We start from the raw sequence: 16594 nt of genomic DNA on the forward strand, positions 1-16594 counted from the left end.
TGGCATTCTCTCTTTCAAACTGAATGATTTTTATAATAAATTATTCGTCCAGGTTACCAAAAATTGATATATTCTTTGGTGGTTATATGCGCTCGGGTTTTACTGTATGACTTGGGATGGGTTTCAAGCTAACAACTGGTAGCGTTGCAAGCTGAGGATGATGTAAGTGGAAATCTTGGAAGAAAATCTGATAAAGAATTTTGTGAACGCACAAGTACACAAAATAATAGAGTTGTAAGAAATTAGTAGTAAATTCCAGATTTTGTATAATTAATGATGAGTCCAACGAATTGAATTGAAAACAAAGCATTTCCGGAGAAATTCACACATGTCAATAGTCCTCACTTTTCTAACAAGTAAAAAAAAAAGTTCATATATTTGTCACAGGTGTTCGCGTCTCCATTTCCATCGCGTTTTTCATCTATTTCTATAGAATCTTACGGAGAAAGTATTTTATTTTGCGTGCGTAAATCACGCAAGACAACCAAAATGAATTTCAAAGTGAAAGTGTTTTATTCGCGATACTCAAAGTCGAGCACCTATAATTGAAAACGGGAGTCGCCGACAAGAACCGGAGCATCTCGTTTAGGGCATGGTTTGAGCCTTCGGCTTGGAAAGCTTCGTTACATTGGATATTCATCACGACTTTGTTTCAACAAAGACTTTCTTGTCTATGAAACTTAATCTCTATACGAATGTAAATTTCACACACGCCATAAACGTGAACTTCTATTAGGTATGCGCTTGCAATTCTTTTTAACTTTACATAAAAAATTGAAAAACATATTTGTTCGAATTATTCGTAAGCTCAATACATGAAATGAAACAATTGTCTCCTCTCTCAGCACTTTTTTTCTTTCAACCTTATGAACCCTTTATGAATCGCTTGCATTAATAAAAATAGAGTAAATTTCATAAATGGGAATAATCGATATATTTGTATTTGTATTTGGGTTTGTGTTTGCATTTGCATTTGCCATATGGCATTTCGAAACTAATTGTATTTATGTTCTTCTTCTTTTCACAAGATGTTTATTATATCTTCAATAAATCAATTGGCCAAAGAAAATATTCGGATAATATTACAAAAAAACATTTTATTCTTTGTTACTTGACTGTAATATAAATAGAAGCATAAGAATAACAAATTTTGTAAAACCTACAATTACTTAGAAGCATCTAAAAATATTTACAAAATTATAAAGATTCAGTGTCCTTTTGGAAATTAACAATGCGTACGAAACCATTTTCATAGCCAACAGCGGTCAAATGCTTACCATTGGGATTCAAATTGCAGCGTAATGTGTTGATACGCATAAGAGGCGTAATATGTAATGGAGGCCGGCGATTCTCATCCAAATAAGCATTTTTATGTGCAGCCTTCAACTACAAAAGGAATAGTTTTAGTAAAACAAAAAGAAAACTTATTCACCATGATTCGAATTTTTTCATATCCACCACCGTCGCTATTATAAAAGTTTCAGACGTTTTTGCTGTCTAGAGTGTATGCACCTGGTTTGCACTTAAATTTTTCAATCTAGATTTGAAAAGATATTTGCATGGCTCATTTTATTCATATTGTGAAAACGCGAAGACCTTAACAAGAGAATTAACGAGTACACCAAGTATTTGACTCGTTTCAACTGTCAAAGTTTGAACAAAAAAAAAAAAAAAAAAAAAAAAAAAAAATTGCCTATAAGGTAGGCAAAGTTTCGAAAATTTAGGTGAACGGAGAACGTCTAGACACCTATAATTCTTTTTCTACCCGGACTTGTTTTCGGGGTACCTAGACTATGCAGCCATGTTGGCTCAATTTTTGTGAAATTGCCACACAGAAAACGCAAAAAATATAAATAGGAATTAGAAAAAATAATGCGGCCAGCTCACATACCCACGATAGACAAGACGCCGCAAAAAAATTATCGGGTCTTTTTTTTATGTCATCTATAGCATACGATTTAGTAGAGATATTCTCGAAAAACTTTTACCCAGATATTCGTCAGGATTTCCGTCTTCGGTCCAAAAATAGTTCCAAGCATTTTGCTAACACACTCACTGCTAAAGGATTTCCATACGTATACTATACTATTTCTGGAAATGTCTGATGGCTACGACAACGATTTTTCGCAGTTGTGTTTCAAATGGTTGTCTGCTAAATACTCCAAGAACTTAACGAGGAAACTGAATTGGTAATTCATCACGGAAATGAGAGTGATCTTCATTGTGTATATCCCCCCTATAAGTTAAATAGCATAGCTTTTACATTTTAAAAAGGTATGCAATAATTTTAAGTTCCGAGCATAAATCCGAGTAAAATGCTTATGATGAGAAATAAATTCTTTCAACTGTGCTTTTTCTACAATCAGACAAAGTATGAAGCAGATGTACTTGATCCAGTAGAGTGTTTTACTTAATACTTTGGACTTGATCGATTTTATATCGAAAAACTTCTAATGAAAGCATAAATGCAAAACAACTTTCATCACAACTGCTAAAGAAACTGACTAATGAATGCGGCAGAAATGAAACCGCTTTCTAATAGCAAAAGCTTAAAACGATGAACTATTCTGTTTAAAAAGCTAAAACAAATTCTTCTGTGACGAAAACTGCGATTACTGTTGTGAGAAAAAGTGCATGACCCCTTATACTAGCAATGAACGTAACAAATACATTTATTGTGCATATCTTTACCTAATATAACGTATATTGGTTAAATAAGTTCCTGTCTCATATCTATAGCTATGATCAGAAATTACAAATAAAAATCGACTTTTTTTAAGACTTTTTATTATTTACACAAATGACATCAACAACGGCAACAGTGATACCCATTATTCGACAACCATGAGAGCTGATGTACATGCGAAGCTAACAACTAATCCGTTAACGTACTGGAGCGTAAGGTAATGTACGTTGACTTATTAGCAAACCGATTGGAACAATTGTGGGATTATATATGCACATAGTCCTGTGGAATATCTGAGTAATGCTATAAAAATCTTCACCGCGTCGTGAGTTTCAGCCATAGATAATAAAAAAAAACAAAAAAATGTGTTCAAAATTTTTCAAAGGTTGTATTAGTTTCTCGTGTATTACGGACGTATCGCTCATTAGATTACAACAAATTTTTTAATCTTTCCTTTTTAATCATCTAATAAATTATTGTATCAAATATCAAGTTCCCCTCTTTATTTACGCAACTGTGGCAATTCTATAGAGGAAGTGCATCAAACTGATTCACTTTACTAGAAATAGATATATGCGAAATGTGCATAGTTTTGATGCTGTATCGCATCTCTAATATCTTCAACCAATTTATGTTCACAAAAAGTCTTGAACAAATTTTAGCTTCTATCGATTCTGAATCTGGTTTAAAACTTAAGGTGATTAGAGAAAATGAGAAAATAACGCATACACTTAGTATTTATAATTGCATTAGATTTCCAAACAAATAGACATAGCCAATTTGATACAATATGTAAACTCGACTTCATATTGCTTTACATTATATTTTAAAGACCTAATCTATAGTGGATTAAAAACAAAATCGTATAGTTGCTCATTAGAAGTCCAACTTTCAGTATTTTTGGTGATCTATGAGCTTTCGATTTTAGTAGTGGCCAAGCACAATAAATCGAGATCATAAATATATGCATATTATTACTATTATGCCACATGCTACACTTCTTCTTCAGTATGTGTGGTGGATATGATACGAAATTTTCACTTACCGGAAAAATGGAGCCGAAGACCACACCGTATTTATATTTATAGTTCTTTTCATACATATTCCAATCATTTGGCAGTTCACTTGTACTGCTTTTATCTATTTTGACAAGCGGGTCACCGTTCAGCGTTTTCACATCCATAGTGGTGAGAAAGCGTCGTGGGTATCCGAATTGTTTACCCAATGGCTGTTCATAATGTAATTCGCGGGGATTTAGAAAAAGTAAATCGCCATTATCCGTAGAACAAACACATAAGTTTGTTAATGGAGTGTAATGAACTTGTGTCACAGCACTAGACATGATGTCTAATTTATTATGAGCAAACATTACACTAAGGGGATTAACAATAAGAGCACAGCGACCATCTGACGATTGAGAAAGCAAACGTAAGCCTAAAATCCGTTTTGTTATGCAAAAGGAACTTACTATTTGGCATGGAATCGCATATAGCCAAAACGATTGTTTCCCATACTGGGCACCAATCCATAGCACGTACAATATTTTTATTAAGTTCATCACGAACAATTGTCGGTTGCATAATGTTTTGAATGTCAAATACAGCGAAACGTCGTAACATTCCAGACACAGCCAACCATCTGGGTCCATTAGTATCATAATGTATACTAATATCTACGTATTATTAAAGTAAAAAACGAAAGTTATTATTAGGCATCTCAATATAAATCAAAGACGTACTTTTAATACCCTTTTCGCCCACATACCAATAATTTAAAGGTACATAATGATGAACGTTGTCGATAAGGAAACAATTAAGATTGCCTTGCATATCATCGCTAATATCCCAAATGCCAATACAACCATTTGAGTAAGCAGCAAAGATGTGATTATGGCCCTTTACCTAACAAAATTAATAAAATATACGTCAAGTTCATTTTTGAAATTTCTCAAATGATTGTGATATACCTCTGACCAACAGATTTGCAAGCACTGCGTTTTATACATAATGTGATCCTCATCATTCAAACCACATTTTAATATGAAAGAAGATTCTATTTCTATTACAATTGGTTCTGCTTCATCGACGTTAGTTGCAATTTTTAAGGGTAAGGCATACACTTTTATTGTACTTTCAACGCCACCAACCGCCACCAGTGCCAAACGGTTATCGTCCGCATTATAACCGCCACTGGGAATAAAACTTATATTATGTATTGGGCCATCAGTAATATTAACACCGTAATGAAGTTGCAGATGGGAAACTTTCTCTGACTCAATTTGTAAAACTTTAAACAACAGCAGCAGAGTATTGTGCCGCTTGGGCTCTGAGAAACGGGTATATTTAAATATATCTTTGCGATATACTACAGCTAAATATTGCTCGCTCACATCATGAGGCAAAGGCACCCATGCAACGATTTTCACAGGAGCTCCCAAAAAGAAAAATATATCAGCTGGAAACAATTAAACAAATAATAAATTAATTCAGATAAATACTTCAGTTACTTCAAATTTTGTACACATAAGGAACGGGATATTATACCCATTACCGGAGGATGACGATATAGATTAATGCTTTGTCTATAAAAAATGTATACATATTATTTTTGTTGTTTTGTTACGTATTTGTGCAATAGGGTGAGCAAGAAGCGAGGAAAGGGAGAAAGGCATAGGGACTGCGGTGGTCACAGTCTTGGGGCTGGGTGCTCTGTGATGGGCTTAAAAATGTGCAAACTATTGCCCAATTCTATCATAAAGCAAAAAAGCAACTCCTATACTCAAATACTTTAAAGTAGATCAATAGCAGTGGCAATTACTGTTATCAAAATGTTAAGTGAGTGAAAATAATTACATATTGTAGATGGGAGTTTTTGTTGACAAAATCGTTTTAATCGAATTCGAGTCGTCTTGTTAATTTTTATTTATATATTATATAAGGAGGATATCGATTTTATCTTACTGTTTCTTAATGTATCAACATGTAAGTTAACTTACATTCGTTTTCAACGTTTTCGAAGCGCTTCAACTCTGACCATTCCATATCCTTTTTAGGTTGACCTATAGTACTGAGCAACTTCATATCCTTTAAAAAGGAAAATTTCATTGAAGTTTTTTGCCGAGGAAAAGAGTTGGATAATTCGCTGAAATTACCCAATTTAAATTTGCTGGAGAATTTCGAGAATAGTGGTGTAAGGGAATAATTAATTTCGAGGCTAAGAATAAAATAAAAGCTTCAATATTTATATGAAAAAAATATTAACTAAGGCTCCTCTTACAAGTTTTTCCATTTGTTTATCACTATTTCACCGACTTCGTGAGAGCGGGGAGGAAATACTATGTTTTTGAAAAGAGAAAAATAAAATTAGTTTAAACATTTTTATCGGATAATCGATTACCTTTATTTCTTTCCGAGCCTGTTTTTACTGGTTTCATTTTTGAATTCTTTTTTGCACTTTTCTTTGTTGAATTTTCCTCTAAATTATCCTCATTTTCGTCTACATCCTCCGATATGGAGTTATTATCATCGTCACTGCTATCTTCCTCATCAGTGCGTATGTTACAGTCAGAATTATCAGATTCTTCCACTTTTGGCTTGTGGCATTGCTCTATGTGCTTTATCGCCAAACTTTCAGTTTCAAATCGTCTCATTTTACAAAAACAACAATAATACCCGGACTTCGTTATATGCTTGCACGTATTTATATGCTTTTCCAATTCATCTATATTATCACTGGTAAACCTGCAAATTTTTTTAGGACAGAATGCTTTGCCAAATGTATTTAAATCATCTGAACATTTTTGACGATAATTTTCATCCATTGGTGGATGGTAGCGTACATGCTAATGAAATGAAAAAAGCTCTAAAATATTAACATATTTTTGAATATTCACGTTAATTACCGTTTTTGCATCGAATTCCGAATTATTTTCTTCATTGCCGTTTCGTCCCAAATGCTCCCCAATAATCTTCAATTTACTTTCGGCTTTTATTGTCGACACTCGCTTAAGTCTACCCGTGTTACTGAATGTTTCTTCTACAGTCAAATTAGGCTTTTTTTCATTTTCTTCCACATTCGGATTTTCTAAACGCAAACGTTGCGCACAGGTACGCAAATGCGGATTCAATGATAACTTAGAATAATCACGTTTACAGAATTCACAAATAACACGTTCCTGCGTTATACCACAACCTTCTATATGCATTAGTAGGCCCAAGCCAGAACGATACATCTTCTGGCACATACGACAACAAAGCCCTTTAATATTAGTCTCTTTGAAGTAACTTATTATTTGACTCAAAACTATGGAACGGTTGCAAGCGTTCTGAAAAGTTAAAATATGATAGATGCCAAAAAAAAGGGGTAGAAATTTCACTTACTAATTCTTTCTCCCCAAGTTTAAAGCCAAAACCGTAATGTTCACTCAAGTGCGGAAGCCATTTTTGAGAGGATGTACGTTTCAAACACAAACCGCATTGAATAGGCCCGGAACCTATCGTTTCTGCGTCACATGTTAGGACTTCATCTGAATCTACTTCGGATCGATTGGTTGCTAACAATAGGCGAGGGTTAAAATTGTTCTCTAAATTGGGCACTGCACCAAGCTTACGGCCTCTGCTGCGTTTTACGGGTATGGTTGCTCCTGTAGAAGTATTCGGCTCACTTTTGATTGACACTGAAGCTGGAGAGTCACTGGAATGGTTTTTTATTTTTGTAGGACTCGAAATCTTGGAAAATTGTAAATCATTCTCCTCGACTTTCGAGGCAGTTTTCGCTTCGCATTTTAACCTTGAGTTATCCGGTTTCTCATCACTCTTTTTCTCTAAGCTTTTTGCTTCACGTTCTGCATTTACATTAGATGTAAACGTTTTCTGTAGACTGTCTTTTACGGACATTTGTGAAATACTTTTTTGCGGAGGTTTGACGTTTGTTGAATTCTGCGCTCTTGAATTTGTGGATTTTAATTTCGGCAAAGGAATGTCTTTAACATTTTGTACTATTAAACAAGCTTTCGCCTCACTATCATTTGCCGAAAGCGGTTTCGTTAAACTCTCATTTTCTTCAGGCTTCTCAATTTGATTTTTTCCAAGCGCGAATTTTTTTCTATCGGTCACAAGCAGATTTTCTACTTTTCTTTTTTTAATTTTCACTTCGTTCTCATCTGCCGATGAAATTTCATCGTCATGAACATCAGTCTGATCGCGAGAAGTCATATTCAAATCCCACCGTTTCTTTAATGGTATGTTGCGGCTAGAGCATGGTTTTTCTTCTGTAGGTGCCGGCGAGGAGGTATTTTTACCAGTCGTGAGCCAATCTCTCAAGGTTGTTTGTTTTCTTTCCATATTTTTGAACTTATTGTCGTCCTCTTTTAGTTCTAAACCGACTTCAAAACTGTCATCGAATCCTAGAAACTCTGGGCTACCATCGAAGCTTATCTCTCCTCCTTCATATTCGTTATCTGAATCTATTAGAACCTTGTGGACTACGGCTTCCGTTTCCAAAGTCTTTCTACGTCGTTTACTTTGCGGTGATTCAATAACAGCCTCTCGGCTAGAATTATCTGTTTTTTTATTTTTCGCTTGCGTACTATTTTCTTTGCTTACGTGCCGATGCTTTTTTGCAATCTTTCTCTTTGCTCGGAGAGGCTCGAAATCTTGTATTTCAGCGTTGACTGGTAAAAACTCTAAATCTTCATAATTTATTGATTCTTTCACAGCGCACTCCGTGTTATTGGCCGAAGATTTATCTTCCTTGAACTCCAGTATTGCTTTCCTTTGAGAGCTACGTCTATTGCTTGGCTTTTCTCCCGACTTGACGACATTACCATCAATTTCGGTTTTTTTCTCTTCTATTTCCAGTTCTTTCCGATGTTTCGTCCCCTTACGCACTTTTATGCTTAATGGACCTATTGTTTCCATTTTTTTTAAATTCTTTAGTTCTTCTTCCGCTTCTGCAGACCTAGCTTTTCCAAGTTTAGACCTCCTTGCCACGCAATTACTATCATCATCCGGATGTTTGTTTGAATTGAGAAAATTCTTCTCTTTGCAGCTATATTCGTTAAATTCTTCAACCCTCAGCGGCTCTAAAAGACTTTCTTCCTCGTCGTCTTTCTTTTTCTCTTCACCCTTCTCTTCCGACTTTACACATTCGCTTAATTTAAGTTGATTGCTTTTCTTACCGCGATGTGTTACGCTGGCAATTGCTATAGGTTCGTTGGCTGATGTTTCTATATCTGGACGTTTGCGTTTAAGTGGCGATTTTGTTAACGGCAAAGCCACTGAAGGGGAGGATTTCTTCTCTTGATTTTTCTGGGCAGTTTTTGTAAGTTTTATGTCACTCAAAGCAGAGTTGCCATTTGCAAATTTATCTTTCGCCTCCTTTGATTGCTTCGCGTTCAATTTAGAATTCGATATTGCTTGTGGCGGATCAGAAATTGTACCGGGGTCAGCTCCTTCCGATACATTTGGGGTTGCTTCGCTAACACTGGGTTCCTTGGCAAACGTTACATTCGACTTTTTTGCTTTCAAAGACAGTCCGACTTTGGAAATTTCCGAAACTGTCTTTTCTTTTCCGTTGCTAACTTCCTCCGGCATCCTTCCAACAATGTTTTCATTCACATTTAAACCGGTTTGGAGTTTAAGTACTTCCGCGTTTTCTCTCCCTGCATCTTCTAATGGCTCACCAGACGCGTTTAACCCGCAGCTTTTGTGCGTTTTTTCTTCGTCATCTGTTTCAAGTGCAGTCGCAGCAATGTTTCTGGAAACTTGTTCACTTTGATTGATATTCAACTCTTTTATTAAACGCTTTTCAGATGAAGGTGATACCACTGAGATGACTTCTACAGGTCTATTGTCTTCCGCCTGGTTCGCAAAGTCTTCGATTTTCCTAATAATTTCAGTGACTGGTTGATGTATATTACCATCAGCTGTGCAAGTAAGATCTTTAGTCTCATGATTCACATCTTCTTCACTTTTTGGAACATCAGAGCAAGGTTTAGCTGTTGAAATTAAATTAGCTTTGGACTTTTTAAACCGTCCCAGAGACTTAGGGGCATCTATATTAACAGCAGCATTTTGTACATACGTCATTTTAGGTGATCGCTCGTCATTTTGTTCAGCGATTTTGCTTAATGCATCTAATTTTTTGGCTTGTGATTGATTTCCTTGAATGATTTCGGGGATCACATTCATATTAGTCTCCGATATAGAAGGCATGGATGGTTTGCTAAGTTTCTGAAGCTCCTTTTCCACTTTTTCTTTAGGTAAACTTTTATCAGGCTCTTGGTTGACATTAATATCATCGGAATGCTTGGAAAATTCAATTGATTTGCTCGATTTTTCGTTTCCGCACTCAGGTTCGTGAATTGAGGGTTCTCGTGTTTCCTTCACTTTAATATTTAAACACTCAAACATTTCTTTTCGTAACTTATTGCTATCAGATTTGAAGACAGTTTTTTTGACTCGATTAATAGTTGCAGCTTTTGGAGTCTCTTTTCTGACGTTAGCGGATTTGTTGAGCACTTTTATTGGCATGGATTGGAGTTTTTGGTTCGGCGTCGTGATTGTTACCTCAGTTGATTTGGTTACTATAGTTTCTGGGCCGTTACAACTAGCAATAACTATTGCGTTGAGGTTGCTGGGATTCAATTTCAAAATATTTTCTTTCGGTATAGTTACAATTTTACCGATTGACAGGCTAGATTTTGCAGATTCTGCGCCAGTTTTGTACGAAGTAGATATTTTATGCGTCGCCGAACTCATATTTGAAGAGCAGGAAGCGTTCAAGTTTAATTCTTCTTGCGACAATTCCATTGACGATTTTTCAGTCATCGATTGTGACATATTTGATAGAGAAGCTATAAAATCAACTGCTGAAAAAGTGTCGTTCATTTCGGGTTCATTGACAATTTCCACCGAGGCGGATTTCGTGAAAGGAACAAGTGTTTCAATTTCACTTTCCATCGAGTTTGCAGAAACGTTTGTTTCTTTTGACGGCGATGAAGTCAATGAGGGTTTCGAAACTGCTTTTATCAGCGATTGCTTTTCGGGTTTTGAAGCGATTTTCTGAGAACAATTTTTGAGTGAAGATTTTTCAATTGCAACTGGCGATGTTTCATTGCCTGCTTTTGAGGAAGTGGAGAAGATATCTGGGTCCTTCGTCAGTGGTTTTTCTAATGATTTACTCTGTGTCTGTTTAGACGACGGGGCTGACTTTTCGGATGATGACTTCAATTTCTTAGTATTCACACTTTTTCTATTTGTTTTTATTGGCAAGGGATGTACGTTTAATTGATTTGTTGCATTAGAAGGTAAAGGCGGAAAGTCGTCTGGTTGTTCCTGCTTAATCATAACTTCTGGTATGGGTTTGTGGGGTTGGGAAAACCCTTCATTAGCTACCTTCGAGGTCGACAAGCCTAATGAAGTTAAATCTATCATTTCATGTTGCGATAAGACTTTATTCTCCAATACAATTAAACTTTTTGGTACTGAATTGCAAGATGCAGTAGGACTGTTTATTGCAGTGGCCTCAGAGCATTTGTTTTCTGAATTATCTGCTGTTTGTTCTTTGGAAACATTAATTGGAGAAAAAGTACGTCTTTGATTACTGTGTTGATGAGTTGACCTTATCGTAGCTTTAGGTATAAGAACCAGTTTTGAATGCGAATGATTTTTTAAACACATTTCGGACGATGGTGAAGGGCTTTGTGGCCGAACTACAGGTTTACTTAAATTATTTTTTAAAAGAAAACTTACAACCGGCAGTGATTCTTTATTAGAACTTCTTATTTTAGTAGATGCCGTTTTTGGTGTTTTCTGAGTAGGAGCTTTAATGTCCGCTGTTTTAGGGATCTCATCGTGAACGGGAGTTGACTTTAAATGTACGAATGAAGGTTTACCGCCAGCGGCGACTGGAGATGCTTCCTTTGTATGTTTTTTCATTATCTTTTTACTAAGCAATTGTTTCACGTTTTCCAAACGTTGTTGAGCACTTAAATTTTGCAACTGTTCCTCTTCATATTCTAAAGGACTTTCTGGGCCAGTTATAGTAATTTTTGGCGGTGTAGTTGATTTTGAAGTCGATTTTTCGTCTGTTATGGATGCTAATATTGGGAACAGTGATAAAATCTTCAATTAAATAATATTTAAGTCTTTTTATAAAAACGTCAGAAAAAGTCGAAAAACGTAGCGTCTGTTACATACTTTTTTAAAAAGTATTAAAAAATTTTTAGAAAAAACGCGAAAACCCACCGAGAGTTGAACCTGGGCACCCTATCGCCTAGCAAGACAATTTTACTCACCGAGCTACCTAATCTTTTGAACGTTCAGGGCATAAATGTCGACCATAATAAAAAATTGTTACGAAGAAAAAAGTTAAAAAATATAAACTTAAAATATATATTTACCGGTTACATCGGTCACTGGCAATTCATTTAAGCTTTTAACATCACTTCCCAAATAATCTGAACTTTTTGCAAGTGGTGATATCTTTTCAACACTACTCCTTGTAATTGCTGCTGCTACTGTTATTCCTATTAATTCCCTCGTTGGTGACTCTTTCGTTGCTTTCGATTCTTGCTCTTTCATTGACTTTTGATGACTTAAGGCTTCAGCTATTTTGCGATCTAAGCCCAATTGTTGTAATTTTTTACTATCAAGTTTTGTAAATCTACGTATTAAACGTTTTGATTCGCCAGGTTTTGATGAAATAGAAGGAGATGAATTAGTATTCGCTTTTGGGATTATATCCTTACATTTTACATCCGTCGATGGCAGCTCATTTAATGGTCCACAAGTTGACTCTGCAATAACCTTTGAGGCACTGTTATCATTGTCCAAAACGTTATTCATGGTGCCGAAATATTTCACAATTTACTTCATTAAACACACACCTTTCTTATAAGATTACAGTAGTTTTTTGCAAGTACCGTTTTTGTATTCCAATGACAAGGGAATTTTTCCTTTTTTCCCAAAATTAATTTTTTTTTTCTTTACATTTCTTGTAAACACATGAGACTTGTTTTAAATAAATCTCTTGAAAAAGCACTTTTTAGAGAAGAACCATATCCTCAATTACACGCACACCTTGTCAGTAATTGCCAAAATTTTTTTTCAATAGAATTGTTTTGACAGCTCGATTTTAAGTTCTATTGAAATATTAAAAGAAAAGTGAAAATAACAACATGTTCAGTTAACGGAGTGCAATAATATCTATAAAGATAGCTCGATGGAGCCGCGGTATTGCCAGATAAAAAATATCAGTACTCCCAATATTAACTATATACTCTCTCAATTTGTATTATTTTTTTTTTTCAGAAAAATTGTTAGCTTTGCTTTAAATTCCGGGTTTGAGTTTGCATCTATCGATTTCTGTACGATTCGGTTAACGCGAATAAATCAACTCTATATGGATAGACACCTCTTTATTTGCGAAGGGTGAAAATAACAAACGAGTATGAGAGCTTGTGAAATGGAATCTAACTGTCTTTAATATGTCTAACTGATATTATTAGTTTTCATCAAATTCTTCATAGTTTTCGCCGCATAATTCCAAAATCTGTACAATTTTCGATTTAATCTTTCGGCTAGTTGTTCGAAGTGTCATCGAGGTCTTACAAAGATGCCTGGATTTATCGTTTTTATGTTAAAAAGATAAAAAATAATATCTCAGTGATTACAAATAGCAACTGTTCAAATGTGATTCTTTGAAAAATTTTCCCACTCGAATAAATATCAAAATGAAGAGAAGATGACGCAAAAGAAAATGACAAGTTGAATTTATTAGAAAATTTCGAATGAGCGTGCGAATATTGAGCAAAAAATTGCATATGTATAGTTGTTTTGTATACCCTTCAAAATATAGTTTCTTGATTGCCTTTTAGCTTAGTCGAGATATATATATATATATATGTATATATGTATTATAGAATTACTTAAAGATTTGGCGAAAAAACTGTAACATTTACCATTCTTAGAACTATCATTCTCAATTTGGATTCATAATTGCAAAACATATGATTTCTTAAATTTAACATGAAAATAAGTGAACATGCTCTAAAAGAAATACTCTTTCCCTCAATAAGAAATAAATAGTTGCAGTGAAATTAAAGAAATCAAAATAGATCACAGTGAACTAAAATTTTCAAAATTACAATTATATGGGGAAACTACATCGATTATATAAATTTGATTGCTATTCTTCTGACTTATTTTTTGCAACGGTATATGTTTGTGAGAACATATAATGTAAAAATGATTCATTTGTGAGTGATCATAGAGTTGATTTATGGTGACTCCAGTCACAATGAACATAATCTTTATTAACCTCACTCATGCTGCCTTAGTAATAATGATATATAACATGTCTGAAATGAATGTATGGTAAGCCCGAGTTACTTGTTTTAAAAAATACCTATTCGGCATTACTTACATCTATCTTTCAGACTTCGGCTTAATCATGCTTCTTACAATTGCTTCTAAGGCTATTTACATGATTTGATAAATTTTGTGATGTTTCCAAATCTAAACATTATTAGCGCTCTAGAGAGACGACATGACGAGAAGAATCTAAAAAAGATGCAACGATTCCAGTTCAGGGTCTCCCTTCTCAGGGCTACTCGCAGGCGGGAGACCTTTTCTTTGTTGTTTGATTTGCTTGTTTTATTTAGGAATGTGGATTTTGGTTTACATTGCTCAAAATAATAATTACATAGAGAATAATAGACGTGCGTGGTAGGGGAAAAAAACCAGCATAGCAAGTGTGAGATGCATGGCGCTTTTTGTTTGCTGACCCCGTAAAAATTGCCATGAAGCGCTGTTCTAAATACCGAAAGTAAATACCGTTCTGAATACCGTTTGAAGAATTACCGTATATATAATCGCTCTGTGTGTCTATGTGTATGTGCATGCAAAATGGGCTTATTGTATATTTTGCAAATGTGGAGGGAGATGTCTTATAACAATTATCTTACCATTTGAGATCAGTAATGAGAGCATAAGTATTATAGAATGTGTGGGATTTGTATAGCATGGAATGAACGGTTATATAAGGAAATTTAAAAAGGAACATAAGTAAAAAATGGAAGTGTATATATGCAAGTGGAGGTAAATATTACAAGATTTTATTAGATATACGTAAGCATGCGGATATATACACGCGCAAGTGTAGTAAATAAAAGTAATATAAGTAGAATGAGTGTAACTATGGTATAAGCATAGATGTAAGGAAGCGATTGCTTCCTTACAAAGATATCGAGATCAGTCTGAGATATATTAAGGGAGAGACCAAAGATGAGGAATTCACTTTTATTTAAACTATAACGCATAATTAGTTTAATTTATATAACCTTTTCAGGCGTCTACCCTAATGAAGAGCTCCTTCTCAAATTTCCAATTTGTACCCATTTTTAGTATAAAAAAACGATATTTAAGCTTCTTAGTCTTAACCCGTCATTCATTCATCATTCAACAGAACATTAAAGTAAAATACTTTTCAACACAATGCGATGCTCTTCTTTCGATTGAATTGTTTATAAATTTACTACTATTATGTAATCTGATGTCTTGTTGTTCAGAATAATATAGAATAACATCTTAAAAGTGAAAATTGAATAAATAGCTATTTTTTTTTTCTTTGAAAAACGCACAAGGAGTTTGTAGAAATAAGTTAATCTGGTTGGTAATATATTGGCTTAGTAAATAAAATTAAAAATAGAAATAGATATTTATAGGCGTGAAATTTAGCAGTATAAATAATGGTTTTAACTTTAATTGACAATATTTATCTATTAATTAATCGGTATATGAAGGAAGTTTTAAAATTTCTTAGCAAATATTTTATTAATTCAATAAAAGATTAAACATTATTGGTAATTGATAAAATACAAACAATTAATTTATATTCAGTCGCGATAGATAAAATAAAAATTTTTCAAATAATAATTGTTTTTTATACACTATTGGTATAATTATTTACTAATTTCGCACTAGTTAATAGAATTGAAACAGTTTCATAAAGAGTTGATTTTCTGTGTAGAATTCCATTGTGTTTCGAATTGCGTATAGCGTACGATAAAAACATCAATTTTCTTTCATGCTACAATAAGCAGTTGAAGAGTACGAACTGACAAATATGTACCATTTCGGTTTTGTTTCATTTTAGCGAATACGACAATCTTTCTGTAAATTGTAATTATTAGCTTTTTTCCTCTCAATATTGCACTTTTGCAGGGCACAAACCGAAACTTTGTTAATAAATTTTCAAAATTGGCATCAATGTCTAGTACGACAATTTAATAGAGAGGACTTCTTTAATATTGCGGCATTGTTTTGTTTATTGCTGAGAGGAAATTTCCTTAAGTACAATCTCTGAACTCTTAAAAAGAGAAGTGGGATGTCAGAAACGTGGTTTAGTGTACAGCGTCAAATGGTTAGCTGAAATGTGCCACGGCCTTGCGGATATTGACGGCGAGGATGAAAAAGATAATTTTGGTATTAAAACGCTGGAAGGCATAGCACCGCAAGAATATGATAATTATTTTCTGGCTAAAAGTTACTTTGATGTACGTGAATATAATAGAGCTGCTCACTTAGAGAGGAATGCTAGTTCTTCAGTTCCCAGACTCCTTCATCTTTATGCCACTTATATGGCAGTGAAGAAACGACGATAGGAGTCGACTACCATTCAATCGAATCTAATTGACTCAGGTCACTTTAAAGACCTGGGTGAGATTTTGGTTACTTTGCGGGCAGAGCATTCGCGAAATAAATTAGACGCTTACGGCATGTATTTATACGGTGTTGTTATAGAAGAGCAAAAGCGACCAAGTCAAGGAGAAAGAATCGGAAACAATCAGGAAATCAATAACAATTCCTTTTATATATATTTTTATATATATTAATAAAGTTACAC

At 34.4% G+C, this 16594-nt stretch overlaps 1 protein-coding gene across 3 annotated transcripts; it reads right to left on the minus strand.

Annotated features, from left to right (window-relative positions):
• Nucleotides 1-1112: 1112 nt before the first annotated feature.
• On the minus strand, nucleotides 1113-12766 carry LOC119631312. 3 transcript variants are annotated; one of them, XM_038023399.1, is made up of 12 exons: nucleotides 12438-12526; nucleotides 12090-12352; nucleotides 7066-11786; nucleotides 6588-7010; nucleotides 6083-6527; nucleotides 5963-6020; nucleotides 5682-5899; nucleotides 4653-5140; nucleotides 4425-4587; nucleotides 4155-4358; nucleotides 3732-4093; nucleotides 1114-1386 (listed from the first exon to the last, which is right to left on the minus strand). In XM_038023399.1, exons 2-12 carry the CDS (start codon nucleotides 12268-12270, stop codon nucleotides 1198-1200), a joined length of 7452 nt encoding a protein of 2483 aa, XP_037879327.1. In that variant the 5' UTR covers nucleotides 12271-12352; nucleotides 12438-12526; the 3' UTR covers nucleotides 1114-1197. The 3 variants fall into 3 exon arrangements, with proteins under 3 accessions (XP_037879326.1, XP_037879327.1, XP_037879325.1); XM_038023398.1 differs by having other exon boundaries at nucleotides 1113-1386; nucleotides 4434-4587; nucleotides 12090-12766; XM_038023397.1 differs by having other exon boundaries at nucleotides 12090-12766.
• Between the last annotated feature and the right edge of the window lie 3828 nt (nucleotides 12767-16594).

The sequence above is a fragment of the Glossina fuscipes genome, unplaced genomic scaffold (genome assembly GCF_014805625.2).
Source record: "Glossina fuscipes isolate IAEA_lab_2018 unplaced genomic scaffold, Yale_Gfus_2 1, whole genome shotgun sequence".
In the NCBI taxonomy this organism is placed as follows: Eukaryota; Metazoa; Arthropoda; class Insecta; order Diptera; family Glossinidae; genus Glossina; species Glossina fuscipes.

What these genes read in the sequence shown, in the direction of transcription:
- LOC119631312 (XM_038023397.1), bottom strand. Translation starts at nt 12,534, where the DNA reads ATGAATAACGTTTTGGACAATGATAACAGTGCCTCAAAGGTTATTGCA. An exon ending in CGGAATTCGATGCAAAAACG is followed by an intron (nt 6,528 to 6,587) that starts GTAATTAACGTG and finishes TCATTTCATTAG; the next exon opens with CATGTACGCTACCATCCACC. An exon ending in GGGCGAAAAGGGTATTAAAA is followed by an intron (nt 4,359 to 4,424) that starts GTACGTCTTTGA and finishes AATAATACGTAG; the next exon opens with ATATTAGTATACATTATGAT.